At 50.7% G+C, this 26,885-nt stretch overlaps 1 protein-coding gene across 11 annotated transcripts in view; it reads left to right on the forward strand.

The window, feature by feature from the left end:
- The first annotated feature begins 247 nt into the window (after window positions 1–247).
- Window positions 248–26,885, forward strand: part of Akt2 (thymoma viral proto-oncogene 2) — a 49,275-nt gene continuing 22,637 nt past the window's right edge. Inside the window, exons 1-4 of one of the 11 annotated variants that reach the window (XM_030241998.1) lie at window positions 842–931; window positions 1,454–1,525; window positions 17,319–17,449; window positions 24,937–25,065. In XM_030241998.1, the coding sequence (XP_030097858.1) occupies window positions 17,404–17,449; window positions 24,937–25,065 (175 nt within the window). In that variant the 5' untranslated portion in view covers window positions 842–931; window positions 1,454–1,525; window positions 17,319–17,403. Of the gene's footprint in view, window positions 576–841; window positions 1,354–1,453; window positions 1,526–5,525; window positions 5,952–13,846; window positions 14,634–15,938; window positions 16,102–16,175; window positions 16,612–16,643; window positions 16,809–17,318; window positions 17,450–24,936; window positions 25,066–26,885 lie in introns of those variants that run through there. The other 10 variants (XM_030241997.1, XM_030241999.1, NM_001110208.2 and 7 more) reach the window with 10 other exon arrangements.

Raw genomic sequence — 26,885 nt, forward strand, 5'->3', positions numbered from 1 at the left:
CTAGGAAGGCAGGAAAGAGAAGAATAAAACAAGATCAAAGCATATGTAAATAAAGCCCTTTGATTGCCGGGAAGTAATCACTGGGCCTTCGGGGAAAGCCTACTTGTTGGTGTCCTACTGCGCATGTGTAATGCTACCCCCCCCTCCGCCCCCCCAGCTCAGAACGGGGCTCTTAAAAAAAATAAATAAATAAAAAGTTAACGTGACGGGTGCCTAAAGTACGCAGGCGCGCTGCCTTGAGCCTGCCTGCCTCCTAGTTCCTGCGCTTGCGGTCTGATGTTTTCTGAGGCCATTCCCTTGGTCTACTACGTCAGTTCCTGTTTGTGGCTGGAAAAGGCGGTATTTCCGGCCAGCGGGTGGGAGGGGGCTGTGAGTGGGGGCTGGGGGCTGGGGGGAGGGGGCGGGGGGGCCCGCGCTGCGCGAGCCGTTGGGCCTGACTCCGAGAAGGCGTCGCCGCCGCCAGCACTGCCGCCGTTGCTGCCGCCAGTTCATAAATAAGGAGCGGGAACGAGCTCAGCGTGGCGATGGGCGGGGGTAGAGCCCGGCCGGAGAGGCTGGGCGGCCGCCGGTGACAGGTGAGTACGCCAGCGCGTGTCCCCAAGCGCCCTCCCCTCCGCGATGGTCGCGTCCTGGCCCCCCGTGGGGCCTCGCTGGGCCGTACCACCCGTGCCCGCCTGGCGGGGACCACGGACCTGGAGGCTCCCCCCCTCTTCCGGAACGGAGTGGGGGCGCCTGCTGCGGGGCTGGGGGGGACAAACCCAGAGGGACGCGGGGCGGGTGCCGTGGTCCATACCACTGCGGCGGCGGGGGGAGCTCTCTCTGAGTGTGCGGGCTGGGGGCTGCCCTCGGGGACATCGGGGGAGACAGCTCCTTCTCTGTGGTGCCAGCCTGTCCAGCTTTTGAGGCGCTCACCGTGTCAAGTGCCGCTTGGGTGCTTTGGGAGCCGTTCCTATAGTGCACTTAGAGGGATGGGAGCTTCTGGAGAGGGGTCTGGGCCCAGGGTGGCCGTGTTGGGGCAGTCAGGGTAGTACCACCTAGACACGAGAGAGCAGTCTTTGTACTTAGAGGAGAACAGGGTCGGGTGGAGGGCTGTGATGTTTATCATCTTTGAGGCACAGGGTGCTGGGAGGCCCGAGTGAGTGTTAAGGGGCGTACTTTTAGGGGTGTGATACTGAGTGGGCGAGGAGCGCTTTTCTCTTCCTGTAATATGCAGGGGTGGGCGTTTACACTCAGCTCACCCTTTCTTGAACTTCTTTATGACTTTGGGGAAAACGGGATCGTTACTGGGCTGCTTTTTATCATGGGGTTGTCCACTCACCACTCCAGAACCCTCTCAGATTATTTCTCTTTAAGGTGTGTGGGACATCCTTTGGCAAGTTCTTTGCTTCCGGGGGTGGAGATGTGTTTTAGAAGTCACTGAAGTTTTCTGATCTCTAGTCTGGCTCCCTACTAGGAAAGGGAGGGGCTATCGGGCTTGGATAAGGAGAAGTGCCTCTGGACCTGCCTGTCACCTTTTGGGCGGAAGGTGTGTTTTAAGGGACAGCTCTCTAGAGCGAAGTGGGGGGGGGGCATCTTTATTCTCAGAATTTGGGGCCCCTGTTTCTCTCATTTGGAGAACTTTTGGCACCTGGTGACAGGCCTCCCCCTGCTAGAAAACCATAGGTTCAGGTCAGGCTGATTTTTAGCCTGTTTACTATTCCCTCCTCAGAGATGCAGGTGAGAGTTCAGGTACTGCCTGGTGTCGTGGATATGGATGTGAAGGGGCCCACGTTTCTCCAGCCCTGGCCACGTGGCTGCTTGTGCCTCCCTGTTACCAGCTCAATCTAGAGTCCTGTTTACGCTCCTACTAGTTGAGTGATAACAGTTGGCCTCTTGGTGAGGTTGAGTGCTGTTTTCCCAGCTGTTCGCTCTGCAGAGGCCAAGGGTACTTGGAGGGGAGTGTACTTTATCCAGCTTGGTCTGACCTAGGGAGAAAGGCTACGTAATAGTGTTTGGGACTGCTTTAGGTTCCTCACAGACCTAGTTTCTTACTGTGGTCCCTAAGCAGGGAACCCCAGAAGTGTGTGGCCAGTGTCCTTGCTCCTTAGGCTAGCTTGTGATCTTGGCTTGCCCTGTAACCTTTGTCCTAGGTCTAAATTTCCTGGAGGATTGGCTGCAGGCCCTGATTGACCTAGCTGACAAGTCTGGTGATATGGTCAAGGGAACAGACAGTAGCCATTGATCTACAGCGTTGGTGTCCGTGCTTGCCGGCCTCAGTGCGGCGTGGTTCCCAGAGAGAAGGTGCAGGCAGTGGGTGTCCTCTAGGGTTTTCTCCACCAGGGATGGGCTTCTCGACCTCTCCAAGGAGCTTTCAGAAGGTTTGCCTGATAGAGTTAACAGGCGCTATAAAAGTAATGACCGTGAAATTGATAGCTGACCTTCACTCAGAGCATTCAGTGTGCCACACACTGTGGAGGATGCCTTGCGGTCTAGAGTAGCAGACTCTGTTGTCATGCTGTCCTTTTTAGTTGAGGAAACCGAGTCACAGGGCTGCACCATTTCAAGTGATAGTGGGTAGTATGTGCTATTTAGTAGTCCTATCATGCTAGGGATATGATAGGCCTTTTGCACATGGATGGCTTCATGTAAGTTTCAAATATTATAGTTGTGTACCTATCGTTCTGTCTACTTTATAGAGACCTAACAGTGAGGTAGGAATGTTATGCCCAGGTCACAGGTAAGGCAACCAAGGCACTGAGCCATTGTGGCTTCTGTTTGCGACTAACTACTCTGTGCCCAGCTTTGGGCTTGTGGCTTTATATAGCATTTTATTTCTTTTTGTTGAAGCAAAATTAGAAATTGCAGCCTGAAGGAGAAGGTGCTTTTTTCCAGGTCTGAATCAGACCCCTTGGAAGCCAGGCTGGGATTTAGACGCAGAGGTCCCAGGCTGCAGTGCTCTCTGCCCTCTTGAGCCTGGTTCTGGGTGTCTGCATTCTTTGGATGTTCCTGTACTTGAAAGTTTCAGCATTTCAGGTTTTTCGGGAGAAACTGGGGGACAGAACTGAATAAGACCTCTTTTAGCCCTGAGTACATGTGTGCTGGGGACAGAAGACGCTAGCAGGAGAGCCATTCCGCGAGGTGGTGAGAGCAGCTATGGACCCCAGTTAGAGGCAGGGTGAGCATGAGCTCTTCGGGCTGTGTGATTGGAGTGAGAATATCTACATGCAGTAGACTCCGAAGGCGCTCAGCTCCAGCTGCTGTGAAGAGCCAGTGAGTGACTTAACCGATCGATAGAAAGCTTCTACCATGGTGCCAAGCCATGGGAGTCTCTGCGGACACTCAGAACCTGCTGTAGGACGAGGCACCCACCTTATCCATCCCCTGCTTTCGCTTCTGTTAGGTGTCTAGGAATCCAACTCTGTCCAGTCTCCATCTAGACATTCAATGTCCTGGTTCCCAGCTTCTGTAAAGAGCTATGTTGGGCTGACAAGATGGCTCAGGGGGTGAAGACATTTGCTATTATGCAGGCCTTGCAACCTGTGTTCAATCCTCAGAACCCACATAAGGGTAGAAGGTCAGAACCAGCTCCACAGTCGTCCTCTGCATGTCACAGCATGTCCCCAACTATGTACATGTACATACACAATAATACACACAGTTTTCAAAAAGGCTATAGTGCAGTACTAAGCACTGAGTTCAAATCCAGCCTTCCAGGTGCTAGCTGTGTAGCTCTGAGTGGGCACTTCAGCCTTCTTGAAGCCTTATCTGAGTTCAGGGAGGACAATGCCTTCCTTAGGTGGCAACAGGGAATCCTAGATACTGCAGCCTCTTCTATGTCTGGCGCAAGTGATAGACAGGTATGTGCTCAGCGTGGCCTAGCAAATTATAATTCACTGCTGCTAGGATTCTGTGCCCTAGCTAGTTTGTAGTAGTTTGTCAGAGGACATCAGGAGAAAAGCAGGGCTGACGTTAGTCACTTTCCCAAATGTAGAGTCAAGGTGGCACACAGTAAAGTCAGCTAACAAGTGCCTCTCGGTACAAACTGTAGGTCCTTCCCACGTTCCAGAGTTGGTTCATACCTTTGTTTTGTGTGCTTTTTCTAAATCCCTGCCACAGTCATGGAGTGGTGGAAAGGTTGGGAGCAGGCAGGGTGTTGCATCAGGTGAAAATACTAGGGTACTGACAGAGTCCCAATTCTGTCCAACGTTGTACAGCATGTCTTTAATCCCAGCGCTGAAGAGACAGATGCTGGTGGGTCTCTGTGGGTTCCAGGCCAGTCTGATGTACATAGTATGTTCCAGATTAACCAGGACTACATAGTAACACCCTGTTTACAAAACACAAGTCTTTTGTGGAGCTGAAGGAAACCAACAGGAGGGTAAGCAAGGAATAGGTTAGCTGCTAGGTGGTGAATTTGGGTGAGGCCCTGGGGACCATCAGGAGCTTCTTTGCCTAGGAGCAGCAGGGAGACCACCGTGGGTGGGTGGGGGGGGGGGAGAGGATGAGCTTGATGAGGTGTAGGGATGTCCCACAGGGAGAGGCCTGCGAGAGTGGGTGAGTGTTGGTGGCCAGGGGATGGGGCCTGGGAAGGAATGTGGGGTCTGAGAATTTACTCAGTTGGGTGGTAACCTTGGCCTTGGAGGTTTTCAAGCTTCTGCCTAGGGCCAGGCACTGTTTCACAGGCCTCTTAGTTCCCCCTCGAGAGAATAACTGCCCTACAACTGCTCTGGTGGAGACCCACTGGTTGCCTCCCTTTTCTGTGGTTTCACACTGTGTTCCCCAGGGCCATGGCTGGTACATTTAGGCATTGAGGTGGGGACTCAATGGGCTGACTTGTCTATGCATCTCCAGTTAGCCTAGCCAGCTACTGTTGCTAAGTAACAGTATGAATGGCTGTCACACTGACAGGAAGGGTCCTTGCCACAGTCTGCCTACTGCTTCTCCAGTTGGCTCCAAAGTTGGAAGGAACAGGGTCTTGGGCCTTACCTTCTAGTGAGAGTAAGGACCAGTTTGTAGTGTGACAGCATAGCAGGTCAAGGTTGGTGTTATCAGGGCAAGACACATGGAGGTTAGGGGAAAGGGTCATGATGATACTATTTGGTTTTGATTAGATGGTCAAGGAGGGTCTATTTTACTAAGATAGACATGGGGGCTCAGCCTAGAGGACCATGATAGAGTCATGACAGGCCCGGGGTGAAAACCTTGAGGATGGAAGGAATTGGCTCTGGCTGTCCCCTAGTGCCCCTGAAAGCCCCTGTACCTGTGTGGAAGCCCCTGAAGTGGAAGGGGATCAGATGCTGTGTTTGTGTAGTTTGGCACCAGGGGTCCCCTCAGCACAAAGGTGCTTAGTGGCCTAGATGAGATGAGGATGTCTTTTAGTCTGGCCTATGAGCCTTATCCCTAAGGCTTAGTGCATAGGCAGGCACCCTGGTGTGTATGTTTCCAAGGCTTGCTCTGGAGAGAGTGAACCTCTTGGGGGTCTACACAGATCCCAGGGATGGGGGATGGGAAGAGGCATCTTGTGTGGCTGATCTCAGTCAGGCCTCAGGAGAATGCAGGACTGCCCTTCTGTGGGCCTCTCTAGCTTCCCAGAGCTATGTGCAAAAGGCCCTCAGCCACTGGGCCTCCGGGCTGCATGGTGGGGTGGTTCCGTGGCAGACTCTTATGGACAGCCAGCCAAGCAGTGAGAGGCCCAGCCCGGGGAGACAGCCTAGGAGCAGGACCAAGAGGGAGGGAGGGAGGACGCTAGTGTGGGAGGACTGCAGGGTGGGATCAGCCTGGTCCTTTGGGGCAGGACCCACTGGCAGCTCGGCAGCTCGGCACCCACAGCAGGGCCTGTGCTCTGGGTGGGCTGTGCAAGAACAGCAAGCTGGGCTGGCTAAGGAGAGCCTGCGTGCCCTAAGTCCTTTCGACAAGTTCCTGGAGCTCAGCTGCCCAGCGAGGAAGCTCAGCTACAGATGTTGTTTCTGAGGGTGAGGCCAGAAATCTAAGCCTTTCTCCATTTGCCACCTCGATGGCCTTCCTGAATGCAGTGGGGCAGCTGCCACTGCTCATCTCTTCCCAGAATTAGGGCTCCTTCTTCTCAGCCAGTGATTAAACCTGGGTGGCTGAGAGGGAGCCCTGGTTTTAGCATTTTGAGGTTGCTGTGGAGCCCTGAGCATCTGGGTTCATTCTCTGAGGTGAAGTTTGTTCAGTTAAACTTGGAAATTTTCCTGCAGGGTCATGGGAGGCCTCAGGAAGCTAGTGGATAAGAAAGCAGCAGCCTGTTGAGAAGGTACTTGGTTGATTGGGTTCTTGCTGCTGTGGTTCGTGGCCCCAGAGAGCAGAGAAGGACTCTCAAGTGGGTAGCCTGTGCTTGTGGACTGGAGGAGTAGGTTCAGGATGGAAGTTTTGGGAGCCTGAGGCCTGATGAGCTATGGTGCCGGCGCACATTGTACTCCTGAGTGTGCCCTGTGCACAAGCACTGTATCCATGCATGGCATCCTGGGGTGTGGGAAGGGCTCTTATTTCCAGTTAGTAGGTGAGCCACGGAGGCACACAGTGATGCATAGCATGCTTTGCTTATTTTGGTTGTGTGCGGTGCTTTCACTTGAGTTTATTGGTGAAGATGCCCATGCCAGGTCTTTTGTAACTTGCTGCCTTACTACCTTGAGACAAGATCTCTCACTGAGCCTGAGACTTGCTGTTTCAGCTAGGCTGGCTGCTCAGTGAGCTCTGGGGATCTTCTTGTCCCTACCCGTCAATGCTGGGGTTGCAGACCTAAAATTTTTATGTATATGAGTGTTTTGCTAACTTATCTGTGTACCATATGTATGCCTGGTGCCTTTGGAGGCCAGAAGAAGGGGTCAGATCCCCTGGAACTAGAGTCACAGATGGTTGTGAGCCGCTCTGTGGGTGCTGGGAGCCTTTGCAAGAGCAGCTCACACGCTTAACTGCTGAGCCCTCTCTGCAGCACTCTGCCTGGCGCTTCTGTAGTGGCTGGGGAGTCAAACTCTGGCTCTGTGCTTGCAGAGCAAGTGCTCCCTCCCGCTCCCTGAGCATTTTCTCAGCCCTGGTGTTTGAGACAGGACTTTGTAATGAAGCTCGGGCTGTCTGGATCTCGTCATCCTCTTGCCTCCGTTTTCCCAGTGCTGAGGCTACAGGCATATACCATCATGCCTGGCTATGTGAGGTTTTTGTTTGTTTTCTTCTGAGACAGGAGTTCCCTCTGTAGCCTTGGCTGGTCATGAACTTTTGCTGATGGACCTGTCTCTTTCTTTCAAATTTTGATATCACAGGTATATATCATCATACCTGTAGAAACAATAGAAACAAGCTTGATCTGTCTACCTACCTACCTACCTACCTACCTACCTATCTATCTATCTATCTATGGCAGGCCTGGAGCTTACTCAGTAGACTAAGCTGGCCCCTGACTCACAGAGACCCACCTGCCTTTGCCTTCTGAGTGCTGGGATTAAAGATGTGTACTACAATGCCTGGTTGGCTTGTTTTTATATTCCACTATCTCAGTAAAGTTTTATTGAGCCCTTCCTATGCCTTGTATGGTTCTTGTTCCTGGGATAGCTCCTGGTCTAAGCACACTAATGCAAGTGGCCTGGGAAGGGAACTGGTCTTGGGAAGCTCCTGAGGAGAGAGCAGGTAGGCTATAATGGGAAATCAGGAGGGGTAGGCTGGGCAAGGTTGGGAGGTTGAGCTCAGCAGAGTTGGCTAGGGTAGTTGGAGCTGAGGGAGTAGTCAAGGATACAAGGCAAGAACTTAGAAGTGAAGAGTCAGGGCTTCATGCCCTCAAAGTAAGGCCAGGGAAGCAGTGAGGGTGGCTATATGAGGAGAGGCTGGATGGCGTTCAGGTAGTGGCCTGAATGGGTGGGAGATGGGTAGGCACAGAGCCAACCATAATCTGCTTTATAAATGGGCTCTCTTAGGGCCCAGCTTTTCAAATTGGGATCCAGAGGCCTTGGTGGGTGGGGCATCTGGGGTAGTCTGTGTTCTTCAGCTAGTGCATTTTCATTTAGATGGTATTTTATTTTACAAAATTTAGCAGGGTGTGGTGGCACATGCCTTTAATCCCAGCAGTTGGGACACAGAGGCAGGAGCATCTCTGTGAGTTCAAGGCATGCCTGGTCTACAAAGTTTCAGAAGAGCTGAGGCTGTTATACAGAGTAACCCTGTCTCAAAAAAGAAAAAAAGAAAAAGAAAGAAAGAAAGAAAGAAAGAAAGAAAGAAAGAAAGAAAGAGAAAAAACTTAATATAGGCATGCTGTGAATCATCTTTATGATTTCATTCCAACCCTAGTCACTGTTAATAAGCCACTTCCCAGGCCCTTACCCTGATGGTCCTGGATTTGACAGTTGGGCTTTGTGCAAAAGCTGCCATTTTCTCCAGGCTTGTCACATCCCCATGTAATCATACCTCATTCAGAATGCCATGCCAACACAGGCATATAAATAAATCTGACTCTGTCTCTTTCAAGACAGGGTCTCACTAAATAGGCCTGGCTAGCCTAAAACTTCCTGAGTAGCCTTGAACTCACAGAGATTCTCCCTGCTTCAGTCTCCTGACTGCTACCAGACCGTGTCTAAAAAATTGTCTTTGTGGTAACATAAGCACATTCTTAGTCCTATTAGTGCTCAATCCAAGCTTACAGACAAGGGAGCAGATGTCCAGAAGAGCCCTAGGTAGCCCCTGGAAGGGGTACAACAAGATTCTGTGCTCACTGAGGCCTCCGCCTAGCATGCCTGTGTCCTGGGAGGGATGGGTATAGATAGTGCCATGATGCCTTCTTGGCCAGAGAGCCCTGCCCACCGTCCTCCTCCATCAGACGCCAGGTGTTACATGCCAAGGGTCTCTGGGGCTGCATAGTAGCTTCTAGTCATGTGCTCTGTTTGTATGCTAAGCAATTACAGTTAAAGAAAAGGGAAAGTGTGGCTCTGCAGGACCCTAGCTCAGGTGTTCAGTGTCTGCACTTCTGCAAATGCAAAAGTTGCGTTGGTTTGTTCTACTTTAAGGACAGATGTTTCCTGCACTGGTTCAGGGCATTGTCCTGTGTGATTTGTGTTCCTAGTTTAGGCTCCAGCTTCAGCCTGCTTATCTGCATAATGGGGAAGGTCGCACCACTTATCCATCAGGACTCATGTTAGCTTGTACCAGCTCTTTGAGGAGTCCTCCCACAAATAACTTGCAATGGGAAAGCAAGCCCCTTCTCGTTTGTTCCTGGGTCCCCTCTGAGCACCAGCCTTGCTTAGAGCACAGATGGGAGACCAGGGAAGGAGTGATGACAATGCAGGGTCAGCCAGTTAGAGGCCTTGCTCTGAGTGTGCGCATATGTGTGCTGATGTCTGCAGGGTGTCTGAGACAGTAGTGGCCTTGATATGGTAGAGAGAACAATGTGAGAAGAGTGATGGCTTAGTCTTGGGAGCAAAGGCAGAGGGAGTTGCAGGCTTAGGTCCGATGGCAGAAGTTTAGTCTCTTCGGCTGCATGTATTTTAGCTGTCTAGATGTTCCCATCTTGACTTCTTTTGTATCAGATATGGTTCCTTTGGTCCCCAAGTGAGGTACATGGTGTGACCTCACGTTGGGACCAGTGGAAAGGAAGGAAGGCTGTGATGCAGCCTCTCACCTTGCCATTTCAGGCCACAGGTCTCCATCTCTTTCCCAGGGAGAACCAAAGCCTTCAGAGGTGCTGGGCTGGCTCACTGGTACCTTTCTCACCTCAGCCTCAGGTCCTCCCAGCACGCTCTTCTTCCAGCTTTCCATGTGGCTTGTCTGGGTCACAGTTTTGCTCAGATGTTACCATCTACATGAGCCTTTATGTGACCTCTCCTTGGTCTCCATGATTTTGGACATCTTGAATGTGCTATATAATTTACCTGTTTATTTTGCCTTCTCCTCCCACCGCAGGGGTTCTGTTTGGTCACAGAGAAATCCTTAGTGCCAGTGCTGGCACAGTGGACACCATATTTAGGGATCCAGTGAATGTGGAGTGTTTGTTTTTACCTCCACCTGGGGGTCTAGAGCACAAAAGCTCTGGGTCTAGTTGTTAGCCCTCCTGGAATTATTTAAAGTTCTAGGTCTGGCCCTGTGATGGGTAGTGTTTAGGACTGGTAACAGTGGGGACCAGAGTAGATTCTGTCCCTACCAGCAGAGGCCACATTGCCAGAGGCAAGTAGAGGTCTGTTTTCTGAGGGAGGGCCAGGCTGAGTGTCAAGTGTCCTTGTCATTCAGGGAAGGTTTCCCTGAAGATGGAGGGTTGGGCTGAGAGCACAGTGAACAGTATCCTAGCTAGGAAAGCAGCGAATACAAAGGTCCTGGTAAGAGCAAACTCCTCAAGGGACCCAGACAAGAAATGATTTTATGTGTTGGTCTGCAGAGGCTGCAGTTCAGAGGCAGGTGGTCGTTGACAGCCTGGGTAAGGGCCTTGGGCGTGTTCCACGCATGCCTGTCAGCTGTGCTTGGAGAAGCCCACTGAGTGCAGCTGGTGTTCTTGGTTTGTGTGGAGAGCATGGCTGTGCAGACTGGAATACTTGACATGATTTCCGGGGGTTCAGTGAGGGGAAGGTGTGTGTTGGGGGAGGTGGTAGAGAAGACAAGGAAATCTGTTCTGGGCTTATTCTTGTCCCAGTCTCTGGCAGCTGCCTACACCTTCATCCTGCCTTCAATCCTACCTACTTCAGGAGACAGATGGGTGGGTGGGGGATGTGTGCTGAAGAAGAAAGTTAAGTCTTTTAAAAGCCACCATTTCACCAGGGAGGTGGAGTAGGTAACATTTTACATGTTCAGAAATACCCAGTGTCTCCTCCACCCACCAGAGGGAATAATAATAATACCTGACCCCTGCAGCTGCCGCTTAGGGAGTGTTCAGTTTGGATCCCAAGGCCACCTTGGTTCCTGCACCTGGAGCTCTGTTAGCACGGCCCTGAGGCCTGTTGTGCATGTTTTACTTAAGTACCTGCCTTCTTGGGCACTGAAGCTCAGAACTGGAGATCTCTACTGACCCTGTATCTGATTTTCTAGAAGGCCTTCACTAAATTAAAGCCAGTTCGGACTTCAAAAGTAGTGAGACCTTGTCTTAAAAATGCACAAAAGTACTATGAATAGCAATCTTTCTCTCCTTCCCCCCCTTTTTTTTTCTTATGTTGGGATGGAATCCAGGATGCCCATATGCTAGGCAAGCATGCTACTGCTGAGCCATTCCACTTAACTCTCTTGGTGGTTTTTATTTTGAGATGGGTCTCAGTAAATTCAAGACAGGCCTTGAACTCTCTGTAGCACAGGAAGGCCCTGAGCTTGTGATCTTCTGGCCAAAGCCTTTACGTGATCTGGGATTGTAGGCCTGTGCCACTAGGCCTAGATTTGGTACAGAATTTCTGTGTGTGTGTCTGTGTGCATACATACATGTGCCGTGCTATGCACATGGAATTCAGAAGATAACTTGTGGGAGTTGGTTTTCTCTGCCATGTAGGTCCTAGAAATTGAACTCAGGTTGTCCAGCCTGGTGGTGAGTACCTTCGCCTACTAAACCATATTAACCAAGAAATTAGTGCCTTTCTGGTGGCACCCACCCACAAGAGGATAGATAAACAAACTACTGAAAATGTCCAACTACAAAGGGCCACGGTGCTAAAGCACAGGAGACAAAGGTCAGAAGACCCGGAAGAAAAAATTAAACAAGAAATGATTTTCAGGGCTGGCCAGCTGTACTTGCTGGTGAGGACCGATCTCTCTCTTATGCAACCGTACTGAGATGAAAGAAGGACTGAAGGCCGGAGTGGAAGGACGCATGCATCCTCCCTCTGAGACAGGCCTCCCCCAAGGAAACAGCTGATAGTGTTCCCTTGTGACCACATGGCTCTGTTTTACCCTTTGTGGTTTACTGCATTTGAGAAAGTGCCCTTCTCTGCACTCCATCACAGAATGTTGCCAGCCATACAGAAGAATTCCGATTTGGGAGTTGAGATGGCGCAGGAGAGCCCAACTTGGGCCTCTGAGCTGCCAAAGCAGGAGTCTCCTACTTGCCCCGAAAGGTGCTTGTTTCAGCTTCCCATCTAGAAGGGCCTGGCCAGGGTGAGGAGGACTCCGAAGTCCTGAGGACCTGGGTTTCAACCCCAGCCTTGCTGTGTCACGTGTGTGGTCAGCTCTGCACAGGGAGGAGAGGTGATTAGAGACAGCCCCCAAAGGGTTCTAAGTACAACTGGTGAGATTTATTCTGTTTAAGCAGTGACTGAGAGCTAAGCATGGTTACAGACACCCATAATCCCAGCATCTGGAAGGCTTAGGATGCTCTGAGGTTTAGGGCCAGCCTGGCCTACACTGTAAGGCTATTTAAAAAACATACGCACCCCCCCCCAATGTTGCTGAGTGCATAGGTACCACACTAATCTTATGTATCACTCAGTAGCATTGTTTAAGTTGTTTTTAGAGCTAGGTGTATGGTTCAACTGGTAAAATAGAAGGATTTGAACTCAATCCCAAGAGTGTGCTTGGGGTTTAGAGACACAAGCAAAATCATCTTCAAGACATTGTCTTTCCATCTGTCTAACTCATGTACTATATCTTCAGTGGTATTCAGAGGTCCCAGTAGAAGCCAAATATCACAGCTCTGGGTCCAGATACGAGAGGTAATTAATACATGACACCAAGGACCTGAGCTGGCAGAGTTCATGGGCCAGAGGAGCAGAGTAGGGTCCACCTTGTCCTAGATGGGCAGTCTAGAGAACAAGCTACGCTCAGCAAGACAAGGTTCCCTGGGCTTAGACTGTGAGGTTTGCATAGACCCAACACTGTCCACATCCTCCCTCCACTTTGGGACTTGTGATCACTAAGGCCAGAACCCTTCCATCCTCAGCCCAAACCCTTCTGAGAGGTTGCACCGTCCGTGTCTATTCCCTCAGAGGCCTTCTATTCCAGTATGCTTAGCTTCTGAGACACACTGAAGCACCTCAGTGGCTCCATACACCTGCTTCTTAAGGGAAGAAAGCCACGGGCACAGGCAGGCTCTGCTCATACCACTTTGAGAACCATTCCAGACCCTTCCATCAGCAAGGGAAAAGCTGGGACTCTTGCCTGTCTAGTTATCGCTGGATCCAGTTATCACAGGCTTGCTGTATCGTGCAAACAGTGGGTGCTTAATAAAAATATGGAATGGCTGTAATTCTTCAGACCTGTAATCTCATCTACTCAAGAAGCAGAGCCAAGAGGATTGCAAATTCAGCTCTTCTTGGCCTATAGAGTAAGTTCTAGGCCAGTGTAGGTAACTGGAGACCATACCTCTAAGAGTTAAAAAGAAGGTTGGGGTCTGCTTACCGAGAAAGAGCTTGCCTAGTGTGCACAAGACCCTAGCTTGAGTGCCCAATTCTGGAAGGAAAGCAGTGGATAAAGTGAGCATATGCAGAGGCAGGCCTGGCACCAGAAACAGCTCAAAATGAGCTCGCTCCCCTCTGCAGCTGGCCCTGGCCACTCACCCCTCAGTGGCCTGGCTTCCCTGCCAGACTCACTGATGAACTCAGAGGCAGGAGAGTGGCAGGGACCTGCACTTCCCAATGGCAGTATTAGTGGGGGGTTCCTTCCTGACGCTGCAGAATCCTGCTGACACAGTGGCAATGAAAGCCTCCACCCCATTTTGTTTCAAATTCTGTCACCTACTGCTGATCCAGGCCTTATGTCTTAGAGGAGGAACTGCTCTTAGAGGAGGAACTGCTCGGAAAGAAAACAAATAACCTGTCATTGACAGTCAGAATCTGCTTGTGGGGACTCAGGACCTGGGGGTCAGGGATGGGGGAATGGATCTATTTTTTTTTTTTCAGTAGCTGCCGTCTGCTGTTAGCTGGCCCACTGCTTACAAGAGCATTTTGATAAAAGCTGATGGTGTAGAAAATGTCCATATGCTCAGAGGAATATCTGCCATAAAAATGCTGCAGGAAAGGGTGGCTGCTGGGAGACTACAGGGCTCAGATAGCCAAATTCTGACTTTTAATTATTACTGATAATTTTTATGACCACCTCACCAGTGTGCATTCCTACAGTAGGCTACATTTAGCGCTGTGAGTTTTTGAGGTTTAGCTCTCCCAGGCAGAGATAATCACTGCATCTCTTCCTAACTCGTGAGATTTGTGTGTTTCTTATTGAGGCATCCTTCTCTGTAAGGACGCTGTTCTGTTCACCTTGCCTCCCAGGTGGCACATGTGTAGTCAGCAGCTACAGCCCTAGCTCTGGCCCTGTGGCACACTCAAGTGTGGACATTCTGGGAAGCAGCAGTTAGTGTGTGATGGAGACACAGTGGCTCCCTGCTTGTGTGTGCTGCAGAAGGGCAGTCAGGAAAGGTCTTCATGTGCTCTTGAGTTCCACAGGCAGGTCTCTGTCCCCCTTCTGAGTGTCCTCAGACCACAGCTCCTCAGTGAACAGGCCATCTGCTTGGCTGTGCTGCCTGGAATTTCATCACCACAGGACTGCGTCACAGACACCTCGGCTGAGGCGCCACCCTTAGTGGGAGGACGGCTGGAGCCAGGCAGGACGCAGGGGATCTTCCAATTCCTCCCCCTGCTCTTAACTGCCTGAGCTGCTGCTGCCTTCTTAGTTGCTGAAAGGAGACTGTAAAAAGTGGCTCTGGTGTGTGGAGCTGTGGCCAGGGCCCCTACCACTCAGCTGGGAGACCCAAGGTAAATAGCTTCCCTTCGCTGAGTCTGTTCTCACTTGGGCATGGTTGAGCTCCTCTGGTAGGGTATTGGGAGTGCCACTGCCCTGCCTAAGACCACCAGGTTGGCAGTGACTCTCAGACTCTGAAATCCTGACCATCCTTAGCCACACCTGGCTTCCTTCACATAGCTTTGAACAACAACAGCTGCGGGGAGGGCTGTGCATTGGACACCAGCAGAGGCTCACACTAGGTGCTGGATCTCAGAGCCTTCAAGAGGCAATATCACTTTGGGCTCTTAGTCCCTTACCCAGCTCACCAGCAAGTATTCACAACTGACCCGTACCTGGGCGCAGTTTAGGATTTTGGTGTGGGGCCCTCAACCCTGGGCCTGAGCAGTGTCTCTGGCTTCCTCTGAACTCTGTTCTCCCCTTGGTTCCTGAGGCTTTTCTCAAACGCCGTTCACTGGGCAGTGTTCCTCATTATTCTCAGCACCTCTCCACCCCTTGACATTGGTGTGTGTGTGTGTGTGTGTGTGTGTGTGTGTGTGTGTTTTGGGGGTGGTGGTTCTAACTTCCCTCTTCAGAATGTGAGTTTTGTGAGGCCTGTAACTGTGTCTTAGTGGTGTTTTCTAGTATCTGGCGCCCAGGACACACTCAGGGAAGATGGGTGGTATGGGCCGAGTTCAGGTGTTTGTACACTTGGGCCTGTTGGCAAGAATCAGCTCATTCATTGCTTGTCAATGTCAGAGCGGGGCTGGTCCACTTTAGTAGTGTTGGTGGGTGTGGAGGAGTTTGCCTGAAAGGCCTACAGTTGTACTCACTGCAGCTTTGGAGGTTGAAACCTGAGCGTGCACTGCTTCCCTGAGGCCCCCAAGGAGGGAGAATATCCCGAAGGTGTAAGCAGGGAGGCTGGAGGGGCTGGGCAGTCACCATGCTCATGGTGTGCCCTCGCTTCCTTGGTTCAGGAACCACTCCTGGGACCGGGTTGGAGTGGGGGTGGGGGTGGGGACTTTGTTCTGTTTCCTAAGTGCACTGGGGAGCGGTGAAGGGTCTGGACATGGAAGGACGAGGGCAGATGTAGATGGAGGGATGAGGCTGAGACTGAGGACCATGGGAGAGGCCTGAGTGGGGAGGAGCCAGGGCTGCAGGACGAGTGCAGCCTGAGCAGATAGTGTGCAGGGTGGGGAGTGGACAGCTGCAGGAATGAGACAGTGGAGGCAGGCTGGACAGCCTTGAGTGCCAAACTGAGGACCTGGGAAGCCCTGGCTGGTTTTGAGTTGAGGAAAGACAAAGTCTTTGTTTGTTTGTTTGTTTGTTTGTTTGTTTAGCTGTCCTGGAACTCAATCTGTAGACCAGTGTGGCCTTCAGCTCACAGAAATCTGCCTGCCTCTGCCTTGCAAATGCTCGGATTCAAGGCGTGTGTTATCATGCTTGGCTCAAGACTGCATCATTTCTGAGGGTCTCTTTGGCTACTGAGTTGGGGGCAGGGAGGTAAGACCCCAGGAGGATGTGGAAAAGGATCCTCCATTCAGCCTTAGAGAGGGAGCGAGCGGGGAGGCTGACATTGATGGATGGTTAGGACTGAGGGCCCCTGAGCTCCTGTGCGTTTGGGGTCTTTGTAGGGAAGCCCATTGCTGCTGTTTGGGCCCACACTCCATTTCCTTTTCAGCCTGGAGTCCAGCTTGTGAGCTCACACCCTCCTGCCCTCCCTGTCTCTGGCCACCTTGCCTTTCCTTTGCTTCCTCCCACTTAGCTCCCTTCCTTTTGCCCAGGGCCTGGGCAGCCTGCCACTGTCACATGCCAGGCAGTACTGTGTCCAGCCCACCCGCTCCCCTGGGGCACGAGCGAAAGCTGATGCCCATGCTGTCCCTAGAGCCAGCTGCCACTTCTCCAGGGGCCTCTGTAGCTCCTGACCTGCTGTCCGCAAATAACCCTGGGCTGGGAGGGGCAGGCACAAGGCACTTTGGGCTCCATGGCCCCTGTCCAGGCCCGGGCTTCCAGGTAAGGGCCCAGCTGGTGGCTGACCACAGGCATCCTCCTCCCCTCTGCTCAGGGAACTTGAAACTCAGCAGCAGCTTCGGCGTCCGTTAGTCTGTTGGCTGTTAGTCCCTGAGGACAGATGCAGAGGTCTTGGAAAAGGAACCAGGACCTTGGTCAAGCCCCAGGACAACTCTAGGCCTCAGACAAGTGTGTGTGCAGTAGGTTCCTCGGGCTGTCAGAGCTTTTGAGACTTTTCATCATTCTTCTGGTGGGAACACAGAGGTCGCAGAGGTTGGGGAATGACATGGGTCTCCCTGTACTTGGGGGAAGCAGTAGTTTGCTTAATGTGGCAGGTTGATTGGGAAAGAGATGAGTGCATGCATGAGTCTGTCTGTCTTGGGGGTAGGCAGATGCTGGTGGCTTTGAGCACACCCTAGGTGCCCAGGGCTGTCTGATTCATCCTGGGTTACCTCAGTGCTGGGGCATTGGGTGAGGCAGGGGCGGAGCTGTGGCTACCTGGCTCTCTTCCTGTGCAGCTATAGGCGGGAAGGAAAGAAGAGCTTCAGTGGATAGCCTAAACATATTTGACTTTTATAGGACCCCATGTTTCTCCCTCAGAATTGGGCCCCAAGAGAAGAACTCTCCCCAGCTCCCTGGTTGTTCCCACTGTCTGGAAAGCACAAGGGGCCGCCTCAGAACCCTCACAGCTCCTCTCTTGTTTCTTGTAGACGATACTGTATCCGAGGAGCCTCCTGCATGTCCTGCTGCCCTGAGCTCACTCAAGCTAGGTGACAGCGTGTGAATGCTGCCACCATGAATGAGGTATCTGTCATCAAAGAAGGCTGGCTCCACAAACGTGGTAAGGGCTCACTTTTGTTCAGCAGATTTTGCATCGACATCTTGTATCCTGCTCTCCTCTAGCACCTGGTGTCCCTGCCCCAGGGCCCTAGCTGGATACCCTGAATGCGCCCCAGGCTCTGCATCTTTGTTGGTGATCTCATTCATGCCCCCATCTTCTAGGTAAAGAAGCTGAGGTCTAGACAGAGTAGTCACATAAAACTCAGCCCAGTGATAGTCAACATTTATTTATCAAATAGTCATCGATTGTAAGGTTCTGGGACCTTGTAGAGGCCATGTTCTGCTGGGAGTGGTAACGCAGTAAATGGACATACACAATGCTAGGTGATAAGACGTGGCATGTGAATCAGGTCGAGGGACTGAGCAGAGACAGGCTCATGGGGAGGTGACAGTGAGCAGAGCCTTCAGAAAGAAGCACCTGGAGAAAGAGCTACAAACTCACCTGGAAAAGGAGTCCCGAGGGAGGCACAAAAAGGACAAAAGCCTGAGACCTGTGTGTGCTTGGGGTTTCTAGGAATGTTGTAGCTGTAGCAGAGTGAGGTAGAAGCTGGGCAGAGCAGACTCAACAAGCCCTGCCGGCCACGGCCTTACAGATGACCAGAAGGAAGCGGAGATGCTGAGAGCCAGGCAGGACTTAGTTGTGTGATAGGAAGCAGAGGCCCTGGTGAGGTCATAGATAAAGAAGAGAGTAGACCTTGAGAGCCCAGGGTCCTCTGTGCCTTGCACCAAATGCCATGTGACATTGGGAGACAGATAAGGAAGCAGCATGTGCCAAGGAGTTGGCTTTGTCACTGTTGGCCTTCAGGGACATTCTCCTGGGGAGGAAGCTGGTCCACAGACACTTGTATTCACTCAGCGCTTAATTCATGGCATGGCTCCTGTGTGCTGGGAGCTGCTCTAGATTCTGGAGACACAGTGGTGAGCCAGCCAGCCAGAGACCTCATCTTTGTAGTGACATGTCACACATCCTGGAGGAGATTAGGTGTCCAGGCAGACCTTCGTATCCAGTGGTGGCATGGCCTGTGCTGCAGAGTAAAGTCAAACGAGAGGAAGGAGGGAGTGAGGCTTACAGCAGGAGCCATGCTGCATCTGGTGGTTGGGGTGGTTTCCTGGAAGAATGGGGGAGGCCCATGGTTCACAGGCAGCTGTATGTGGGTAGATGGGGCAACCAGGGCATCCTGAGGGGAGTGAGAGGGGCACATTTGAATAACAAATGGTGATGTCAACCTGTCCTGCCATCCCTGGCCACAGACACCAGCAGTCCCAATGAACAGGATGCTGCTTAGGGCCAGCAGAATTATAGATGAAACCCCATTTTCTGCTGCCTTCACAGCAGGGTAGCATTCAGGGTACCCCAGCCCTTCACTGAGCCCTGAGTTTGAGACTGTCAAATGCAGCCATCCAAGTATGGACATCTGACAGGTTCTGACCTTGGCTCTGCCACTTCATCTTAATGTGACACTGGGTAAACTGTGCCACCTGTCTTGTGTCTTTTTTTGGTATTTTGAAATGGGATCTTACGTTGGTACCCCAGGCTTATGCCAGCATTGCAGTAATCCTCCTGCCTCAGCCTCCCTAGTGCTAGGATTCAACGTATGTGCTACTATGCTTGGCTCTGAGTCTGTAAGATGAGTTAACAATTCAGGTGTCTGATGTCGGCACCCTTTAGGCAGGGTTTCCATGTGGTATATTTACTGTGGTGTCTTGATTGCCTCCAGAAATGTTTCACATACAGTAGGCACTCAGCAAACAACTGCTGAATGAATGATTGTGATCGTATGTAATGGCAGCTGTGGTAGGGTGTGTCAGCCTGTTGGACTCCTGTCCCTTGGCTGGAGTTTCCCTAGGCTTACTGGGTTAAGGTGTTGGGATGTGGGGAGGTGGCTAGAGTGGTGACTACTGAGTGGTGGTGAATTTGTCTGTAGACCAGACTTAGCTGACAAAACAAGTCTCGGTCTGGCTCCTTCTAGGGCTTCATGTCTGTTTTTGTGGTAAGGGCTCAGTTGAATTGGCTCCTGGCCTGTGCTTGTCTGTTGTCTGGCTCACCTGCCTAGAATACACAATGCATGTGCACACAGGTGCACTCTTGGGTCATCTGAGTGCTGGCTGGGAGAAGGAGGGCTCTGTTTTGCCCCCGATAACAGGGCATCTGTGCTAATCCGTTCCCATTCCTGGCGGTTAAAATGGCTGGTGGTTGTACTGGTTTATTCCCAGTCTGTTGGTCTCAGGCTGTGCCCAGGCAAGGCTGTGTTGAGTTTTCATGAATGCCTTCTCAGGGCAGACTAGCAGCAATAGTGATTGCCAGAGGCCTTGGCACAAGGCTGCAGAGCTAAAGGGAGACCCTGGGCCTCTGATGCTAAACTGGCATGGGCTCAAGGCCTGGCCTGTATGTATGGTACCTCATACTCAGCAGGGTCTGAGGGTATGACTGACCGGAGGGTGTGACTGCCACCAGCTCCTATTTGTGACTCGACTTTAGCATATCACCACCACCTTTAGCAGAACACTCTGACTCCCCTGCTGGTGTGGAGGCAGACAGTATAGTGGTCAGAGGGTGAACACTGGATTCTAGTGTGAGCCATCCCAGAAAGCCAGCCCTATAGGTCTCGCCAGGAAAGTGAGGCTCTCTGACTCCGTTTTCTCATTTGACTGTAAGGGTTAGACTGTGAGGATTTATTTTTCCTTTGCCTGTAGGCTTCTTGTTAAAGAATGGAACACCTCGGATAAGTGCCTGGCTCATTAGTTCACCTATACCAGGGTCCAGATAAAGAAACAGAAGGCTGGGCGTGATGGCGCACACCTTTAATCCCAGCACTTGGGAGGCAGAGGCAGGCGAATCTCGTGAGTTCGAGGCCAGCCTCGGTCTCTCGGTCTACAGAGTGAGTTCCAGAACAGCCAGGACTACACAGAGAAACCCTGTCTCGGAAAAAACAAACAAAAAACCAGAAGGACAGCTTTCAGCACCCCATGCCCCACCCAAGCTATAGCTGATACTTTTAGGGTGTTTTGTTGTTGCTGCTTATTTTTGGGTTTTTTGGGTTTTTTTGTTTTTTGTTTTTTTTTTTTTTAAAGTAAGATGTGTTGTAGATCCTAGACCAGGGCCCTGTACATGTTAACAAGTGCTCTGGGCTACAGCCCCAGCTTGAGTTTTTCTAACTTTTTGTTTGTTTGTTTGTTTGTTTGTTTAATCAAGGTGAAATTCCCATAATATGAAATAAACCTTTTAAACTTGTGTAATTGAGTGTCACTTAATATATCTATGGTACCCACTGTTTCTCTAACCCTGGAACCCACTAAGCAGTCATTTAGTCTAACTCTTCCGCCCAGCCCCTTACAGCCCTTGCTGTGCCTCCCATCCCTGTGCCTCACCTGCTCCAGACGCACCACATCGCACGCACCACATCGCACAGCATCATCGCATCGACACTGGAGCCAGACTCTGCCTTTGCAGCTGGCAGCTTCTACTTGGCAGTGGTTTTGTGGCTATTCTGTCTTACACCTTGAATCAATCCTGCATTTCTTCCTTCCTTCCTTCCTTTCTTTCTTTCTTTCTTTCTTTCTTTCTTTCTTTCTTTCTTTCTTTCTTTCTTGGTGTCATTGACAACTAAATCTGAGGTGACAAAGATTGACTCCTATACAGTCTATTAAGTATTGATTTAAAATAGAGTTTTGTGTATGTGTGAGGTGGAGTCCAGCTGTCCCAGTGTCCTTCTCACTGGCTTCTCTTGGCCTCCCTGAGCATCGATGGGCTGGAAGTGCTTTGTTAGGGTTTGACTCTTGCCTGCCCTGCTGTGTCATGTTTGCTTATGCCATGATGTTGCAGTTACTGTAGCTCTGTAATACGTTCTAAAGTTGAGAAATGAAGGTCTTTAAACAAATGAACTCAGTTTGGCTCTGGGGTCCCTTGCAATTCCTCATGAATTTAAGAATTAGCTTTTTGGGCTAGCTCAGCAGGTAAGAGCACTGACTGCTCTTCCAGAGGTCCTGAGTTCAATTCCCACTAACCACATGGTGGCTCACAACCATCTGTAATGGGATCTGATGCCCTCTTTTGGTGTGTCTGAAGACAGCTATAGTGCACTCACACATAAAATAAATGAATAATTTTTTAAAGATTTCTTTATTTTATTTATATGAGTCCATTATAGCCTTGTTATGTAGCCCTGGTTAGTCTTTAATGCTTGGTGATCCTCCTGCCTAAGCCACTCCTGCTCAGTGATGTGCCACCACCTGGCCTTGAGCTCACGCTGCTCCTCCTGGCTCAGCCTCCTCTGTGCTGAGCTTACGGGTTTGCACAACTGCACCTGGCTGGTCAGCTAGTCTGCCCGTCTGTCTGCCTGCCTGTCTTTTTTCCTTCCCCTCTCTGTCATCCTCCTGTTTCTCCCATTGTTGCTGTTTGCTATGTTGCCTAGGCTGGCCTGAAACACTTGCCTCACACAGGTCTCCTACCTCAGCCTTTGGTAGCTAGGACTATAGAGTCATGTGCCACGATGCTTGGCTTCTCTCCCACATTCCCAGAAAGCCAGAGCTCTCCATGAACTTGCTGTGAGGCTGAGGATGATAGTGAAGTCCTGGTCTTCCTGCTTCATCTCCCATGCCCGGATTATGCGTTGCTTAGGCTGGCACCCAGCTTCTTATTTTCTAGACAGGGGCTTTACAGCTGAGCCACATCCCAGCTGTGTTTGGATTCTTCTGTGGTTTTTACTATGTAGCCTCTTGTCTCCTGCAAATAAAGGCAATTCCACTACTTCTTCCTTTTCAGTGTGGATGCCTTTTATATTTTTGCCCCCCCCCCCCAAAAAAAAAGACCTAAGTGACAGTTCAGCTACTTTGTAGAATGGAACTTCAGTCAGTCGTGAGCCGATAGTAAGTTTGCTTGTTAGCATTGGTGAAAACAGACATCCTGGTATTGCTCCTGACCTCAGGGAACCTTGCAGTCTCTGCTTTGTGACAGTGACAGCAGCAAAGGCTGTTTGTCTTGCCCTCTGTCATGTTGATCCATTCTGTTCCGAGATATCGAGATAGCGTCTGTCAGTCAAGGTGGTGAACTGCTTTATTACAGTGACTTGTTTTCATAGATTCTGTCTTTTGTTTTCTGTTTCGAGTCATTTTCCTTTTATCTTTATATCTCCTAAGTTGAATTCATAGGGAGTTCATCAACTTGAACCCCTTTCATTTGTAGATCTTTTGGGATGGCAGTGGGGAGCAGGTTGGCATGGCCATTGAACCCAGGAACCTTTCTTTTTGGCTTCCTTCTTTCTCTGATGATCTTCTCGCACTTGGTTCAGGAAGCCGTCAGCTTTTAGAATGCATCATATGCTCAATACCCACATTAATTCTCCTGGCAACCCTCCTGCCCTGAGCTTGCTTGTTTGTAGCAGTGCCAACAGCATGCTGGGTGCCATTGTAGACTCTTCCAGTTTTGCCATGGTAACTTTTGTGGGCTGATCCTTTGTGAATACTCTCCATCCCTTTGATGTCTACACTGCTGCTCTTCTTGTATATTCCCATATATGTGGCCAAGGGAGTAACTCTGCGTTTCCTGAAAGGCCTGGAGAACAAACATTGGTGCCTCCCATCTTTCCCTTTCCTTTGTGTTTGACAGTTAGCAAGTGACTGGAAGACGGAGGCTCCAGCTGGTAGCTGAAGTATATATTTACTTGGTCATAGTGTACAGTTCTCCTCTTCAGAAACAAGCTGTCCCTGTGTTATGCAGGCTGGCCTCAGATTCTTGCCTTTGCTGTCTCTGTGTAGCCATTATTGCAATCAGTTTTAGACTGTTTGGTCTCACTCTAGACTAGGCTGCCCTGGAGTTCCCTATGTAACCCAGGGTAGCCCTGGAACTTCCAGCCATCTTTCTGCCACAGCCTTCCTAGTGCTGGGATTGCAGCTGTGAGACATCACTGCTGGCTTTCAGTGTTCGACAGTTTTACCTACAAGAACCTTTCTCACATTGGCTCTCATAGTCCCACCTCACCCCAGGCAATCCCAGGTAACCCCAGGCAACCTCTAAGCCACTTTTCATCTTCACTCTGGACATTTTATATAAATGGGCATAGACAGTCAGACAGAGCTTCTTGTCATTTGAGGAAGACATGTCATAAATTATAAGCATGCCACTCCTAAGTTCCATGAGCATCATAGTATAGCCACGCCGGACTGGAAGAATTTAGGTAGTATACACTCGAGATTGCAGGGTTGACTGAGAGTCCTCTGTATACTACTAGCCTGGCAAAAGAACAAAATTCAAAGTGTGAACAGTGCTTTTTACAAAATCCCTGTCACTTACACTGTCACACAGCTGGAATATTGAAAGTCAGAATGGCCCTCCATGTGTGCTCTTTTGTGATTGGCTTCTTTGCTTCAGGCAGAAGTAATGGTTCAGCTGCTCCATAGCATGGAGCAGCAATCTGCCCTTTCTTCTGTAGCCCAGCATTGTAGGCATATATTTTTTTGTAAACTACTTTTAATAAGGGTTCCACCCCGGGGCCTAGCAAACACAGAAGTGGATGATCACAGTCAGCTATTGGATGGGTCACACGGCCCCCAATGGAGGAGCTAGAGAAATTACCCAAGGAGCTAAAGGGAACTGCAACCCTATAGGTGGAACAACAATATGAACTAACCAGTACCCGGGAGCTCTTGTCTTTAGCTGCATATGTATCAAAAGATGGCCTAGTCGGCCATCACTGCAAAGAGAGGCCCATTGGACTTGCAAACTTTATATGCCCCAGTACAGGGGAACGCCAGGGCCAAAAAGGGGGAGTGGGGGGGCAGGGGATTGGGGGGGTGGGTATGGGGGACCTTTGGGATAGCATTGAAAATGTAAATGAGGAAAATACCTAATAATAAAAAATAAAAAATAAATAAATAAATAAGTGTTCCACCTCTCCTAGCCCACCACCCAGCAGAGGTAGTGGAAAAGTTATTAGGATGTGGGGGAAGTGGGCCTGTTTACCAACAGTTCTTTGAGGGCAAGTTTGATCTTTCTCAGCAGTTCAGTCCCAAAGAAACACCAAATATGACTCAGCAGCTGCAGTCCAGTCCTTTTCAGCAAGCAGACACCAGCAGCCATAGTTGAATTCTGAAGAAACTGTCATGCTCACCAACAGGCTAAGGCGAGGCAGTGGAAGCAGCAAGTTGGCGCAGGAACCTTGAGAGCAGTTCTTGTTTAGAGCTCCGGGCATCCCTTAGGACAGTCCATGTTGGCACTGAGAGCTTGCTACTGCCATATTTACTAAGGCAGTGTTGCCCTGGGACACTACTGCAGATAACTTCCTGCCAGGTACAACCTGTGGATCACTTGGGCCCAGTGCAGTGCTCCAGCCTGCGTCAGCAGATGCCACCTCCAAGGTTCCCTTAGGAGAGACTCTCATCTACCTTCTTCCCAATGTGGTACCCTTGTGAGTCACTGTCACCCTGGGCTGCCTGTCTGCTGGGACACTGTTTAACCTTGCCCTGACTTTTTCTCCTCTTGCCTTGTTTCAGGTGAATACATCAAGACCTGGAGGCCACGGTACTTCCTTCTGAAGAGTGATGGATCTTTCATTGGGTATAAGGAGAGGCCCGAGGCCCCTGACCAGACCTTACCCCCCCTGAACAATTTCTCTGTAGCAGGTGTGTTTCAGGGCCAGGAGGCCAGAGTTCCACAGCTCACAGCGTTGCTGGCAGGTGTTAGGGACACTAGGGACACAAGGGACACAATTATGCTTGAGCTGGAACCTGTCTTAGCCCGTTCACCCTCAGATCTGACTCCTATCCTTTCTTGCTGTTGCTCTTTGTCATTGGGTGTTTCCTTTCTGGGGATAGTGAGAAGTCAGGGTGCATCTCACGCCTTTTGGCTCTATTGTTCTACCTGGTGTCCTGTCTTCTCTATTAACAAGCTCTCCCTCTTCTCTGTTCCTCTAGCCAAGTAGATGTTAGCATCTGACCTAGCTGCTCCAGGGCTTACCACGTCCTCAGTTTCCTCTGTGGTACCTAACCTGGTGTTTTCTTGGTGTGTGTGTGTGTGTGTGTGTGGTTTTTCAAGGTAGGGTCTCACTATGTAGCTCTGGCTGTCCTGGAACTCACTCATACTGTAGACCAGGCTGGCCTCAAACTCAAAGATCTCTGCCTGCCTCTGCCTCCCAAGTGCTGGGATTAAAGGTGTGCGCCACCACTGCCCTGGTATTTTCTTGACCAGCTTGATAAGCCCAATAATCCCCTTGTCCTCTTGTCTCCTTCCTCCTGTAGACCCAATACCATGTTCTTGTCATAGCTGCTAAGAGACTGTTTCATAGACTACCCTGTCTCTGTTACCCAAGAGTTCATTCTCTCTGAGGGCCTTGCTGCAGCTTCTGCTTCTCCTCGGGCTTTGCAGTATCTGGAACCCAGCCCTGTGCCCACCCCTTCTACAGAAAGCCTTTTTCTGGCAGCTCTCTTCCTGTGCCCATGGCCCTGCCACATCTGCTACCCGCTCCCGCTTCTGATTTGATCTGCCAGCCCGTCTCTAGCAACTTCTTGAAAGTTTTTCTGTGGGTACCCTCAAGGACCCCCATCTTCACCATATCCCATGCTGACCTTCCTGTCTCCATCTGAGGCATCCTATTTAACCGTAGATCTTAGGCAGTGACCTGGGTCTGGCTCTAGATGCCTCTCCCTGCCCTGTAATCCAGTGCCCTTTCCTCCCCAGCTCTGCTCTACTGTGCTGTAGCCATTAACCTTGGTTAACTCTCTGCTGTCTCTGCCTTCAGCAGGAAGGACCTGTCTCTGCTCTACACATCCCCTCCGTGACCCCAGAGACAGAGACAGGTTCCTCAGTGTGATGCCAGGGTTCTGCCCAGGTAGCTGACCCACCTCTCCAGACCTGAGGCTTCTTTCTTCTGTGGCCTGCCTTGCACTGTTCCGCTGTGTCTTACTAACTTGGTCCCCTTGCCTTCCGGATTAAATACCTTCTCTGTCTTTTTCTATCTGGACATGACGCTCTGAGTTGTTGCTGCCAGTTTGGCCTTCAACAAAATATGGTGGACTTATGTATTTGGCAGGCTGAGGCAGCAGACCTGAACAGCTTAGTATAAGACCCTGTTTCACAAGAAAAAAGTAAGCTAGAGCCCTCGCTCAGTGGCAGAGTCTTTGTCTGCTGTGCATTAAACCCTGAGTTCCATCTCTGGAACCCCGGGAATGGGCTGAAATCACAAAAGTAAGAGCAGTGAGGAGGAGCCGGTGAAAGCCTCGTTGTCACTTGTGTCACTTGTGTCACTTGTACCTCATCTGTGTAGTCCTCCCACAGCTCAGGGTTTCGTTGTGTCCTTGAAAAGCAGGAGACTGTAACATCCCATACCCTTGAGGACAGAGCCAAGACTGTCTCAGTTTCTGGCATCATCTTGTATGGGTTGGCATATAAAAAGATGGCTTGGTGAATTTGGTCTATAGGCAGCAGGACCTTGCCTTCACTCTTT

The sequence above is a fragment of the Mus musculus genome, chromosome 7 (assembly GCF_000001635.26).
Source record: "Mus musculus strain C57BL/6J chromosome 7, GRCm38.p6 C57BL/6J".
In the NCBI taxonomy this organism is placed as follows: domain Eukaryota; kingdom Metazoa; phylum Chordata; class Mammalia; order Rodentia; family Muridae; genus Mus; species Mus musculus.